The sequence below is a fragment of the Lipotes vexillifer genome, unplaced genomic scaffold (assembly GCF_000442215.2).
Source record: "Lipotes vexillifer unplaced genomic scaffold, Lipotes_vexillifer_v1.1 scaffold534, whole genome shotgun sequence".
In the NCBI taxonomy this organism is placed as follows: domain Eukaryota; kingdom Metazoa; phylum Chordata; class Mammalia; order Artiodactyla; family Lipotidae; genus Lipotes; species Lipotes vexillifer.
Genome location: NW_006787833.1, coordinates 3,756,782 through 3,758,989, shown reverse-complemented (window position 1 = coordinate 3,758,989; position 2,208 = coordinate 3,756,782). Strand labels below are relative to the sequence as shown.

At 51.9% G+C, this 2,208-nt stretch overlaps 1 protein-coding gene across 1 annotated transcript in view; it reads right to left on the bottom strand.

Annotated features, from left to right (window-relative positions):
* Nucleotides 1–330: 330 nt before the first annotated feature.
* Nucleotides 331–2,208, bottom strand: part of FRMD4A (FERM domain containing 4A) — a 306,388-nt gene continuing 304,510 nt past the window's right edge. Inside the window, exon 23 of the mRNA XM_007460894.1 lies at nt 331–1,665. Within this exon, the coding sequence (XP_007460956.1) occupies nt 1,563–1,665 (103 nt within the window). The 3' untranslated portion in view covers nt 331–1,562. The remainder of the gene's footprint in view (nt 1,666–2,208) is intronic.

Below are 2,208 nucleotides of genomic sequence, written 5' to 3'. Positions count from 1 at the left end.
CCCCAACCCTGCCACTTGCGCCAATAAGCACAGCATCCCACCTCTGTGGAGACCGTGTTTGTGCCATTTGAAATAACCCAACTACGAGTGTGCACTTGTTAGTATTATAAAAGTATTTTTGAGGCCTTTGAAGATTGATGGCTTTCCAGTTGTGTGTTAAGCATAGCTCAAAACACATGTAAACGTGCAGCTCCCACACATCTTTCTTCTCTCTTCCTTTTTTTGGTACCTGCAGACCATCGTGACACATCAAGGTAGCTGATGATGTCGTAGGCATATGGGCCCTCTGGGAGCTGATATATTTTTTCAACCCTGCTCTGCCTGCCAGCTAGTAGACATGTGAGTACAGTCTTCCTACCTGAGGGCATAGTTGGGTTCTTGGAAGAAGTGACACGTTGGTAACCGGGTGCCATCGGATCTGAACTCTTTGTCACACAAGTGCTAACAAACAGAAAATGGGCTACGACAGTTAAATACTTGAATGGGTCGCAATGTGCTTCTTCCCTTGGCTTCCCATATAAAATCAAATGAAACACCTTGTGAGAAAAAAACAGGATACACTTTTACTGGTTGTTTTAATGAGAGAGAACCACTTTTGGCAACCATCACCTTACGTTTCCTACAAATCCCCAAAGGAAAGCAGCTTTGTGTCTTGGGCTGAACCCCCCATGCAGGCCGGGGCTAAGCGGACACTCCGCTACTCCCCGTGGGTCTGTTCTCCTTGGGGTCCAGACTCATGGAGATCCAAGTCAGCAATGCCAGCCAGGGGTCCCCCGACGTGACCATCACGTTGGGTTAGTTTTCAGGCTCTCGATGGAGAGGGAGGTGGAATGTTAAGGGAGAGGGGTGAGGGGCACACGTTACAGATGGTTGACTTTCACGTGTGGGATGCAGTAGCAGTTGAGGATTTAAAAGAGATTTCATTGCAGAAAGAACGTCTTCCTCTTGGCCCCTCTTAATTTTTTGTGTGTTTTTAGTTTTTAATTTTTTAAAATCTTTGGCAGCATAACTGACTGTGATCCGTGGATGCATCTCTGACGTGTCCAGCTTCTGTTTCCGTTCTCCCTGCTCCCGCAACACTCGTCCCAGGAAGTATTTCAGCTGTCCGCTGAATATTCCCACGGGGCATCGTCTTCACCAAGTGCTTGGTGGGCCTCCAGGTGGGCCCCAGCTTTCACAGTCTTTCTGGATCACCCTGTACTTAAGTCCCCTTTCCTGGTTTCCACCAGTGCCACGAGCCCACAGGAGTCCAGGCCAGGCAGCTTCCCTTGATGGTTCCTGGCCAGGGGGCTGTCACAGCGGAGGGGAGCCACCAAGGTGCCATTGAGGATTGGTGCCTGGCTCTCTGGGCAAGGGAGCCAGGGGACACACAGTGGGACCGGAACCTTCCAGAATGTCTCCCCAGTCAGGTTTTTGGAGGGTGAGGGGGACGCGGAGACAGGAGAAGAAAAGTGCTGAGGGCCGAAGCTGGTGCAGGTGACACTGCGTCTGGGTAAGGCAAATGAGAGGCAGTGAGGTGATCTCAGAATGGCGTCGAGGCGGCCAGATTGAGGCCGGCTGGCTCACACGAGGGTCCCGGGCTTGGCTTTTTCTTGCCCGTACCACTGGACATCAGCTAGTTCTGGATAGAGGGAGGAATCCAGGAAACAGCTATCATTGTAGCTCCTGCAGGGAATCCAAGGACGAGAGGAGACAGTTAGGGGGGAATGTCACTTGGCAGTCTGCGTTCGCAAGTACGTGTCCATAGGGGCCGATAATGACCACTCGTCTAGCCCCGTTCATAAGGAACCAGGCCTGTGACAGTGCTGAGCGCACAGCAGGCTCACACAGACTGGAGAACATTCACACCCAGGGGACCTAAACCTTGCATGTGTGTGGAGGGAAACGGAGCTAACACTTAATGCAGTGGTCCTCAGGCTCGGCTGCATGTGGGACTCACCCGGGAACCCCCAAAACACTCCTGTCCGGGCCCACCGTGGAGATGCAGGTTTAATTGGTCTGGGGTGTGCTTGAGTGTCAGGAGCTTTCAGATCCCTCCACTTGACTCTCCCATGCAGCCAAGGCCCAGAACCCCTCCGGCTGGAGTCCTGAGGATTCTTTTTTTTCTCAGAACACTCGCTTGCTTTGTCCTCCCTGAGATACCAGGTGTAACCAGCGTCCACCAGATTTTTATTCTGTCCTGGAAGCACATTGAAAATGGCAGGTTTC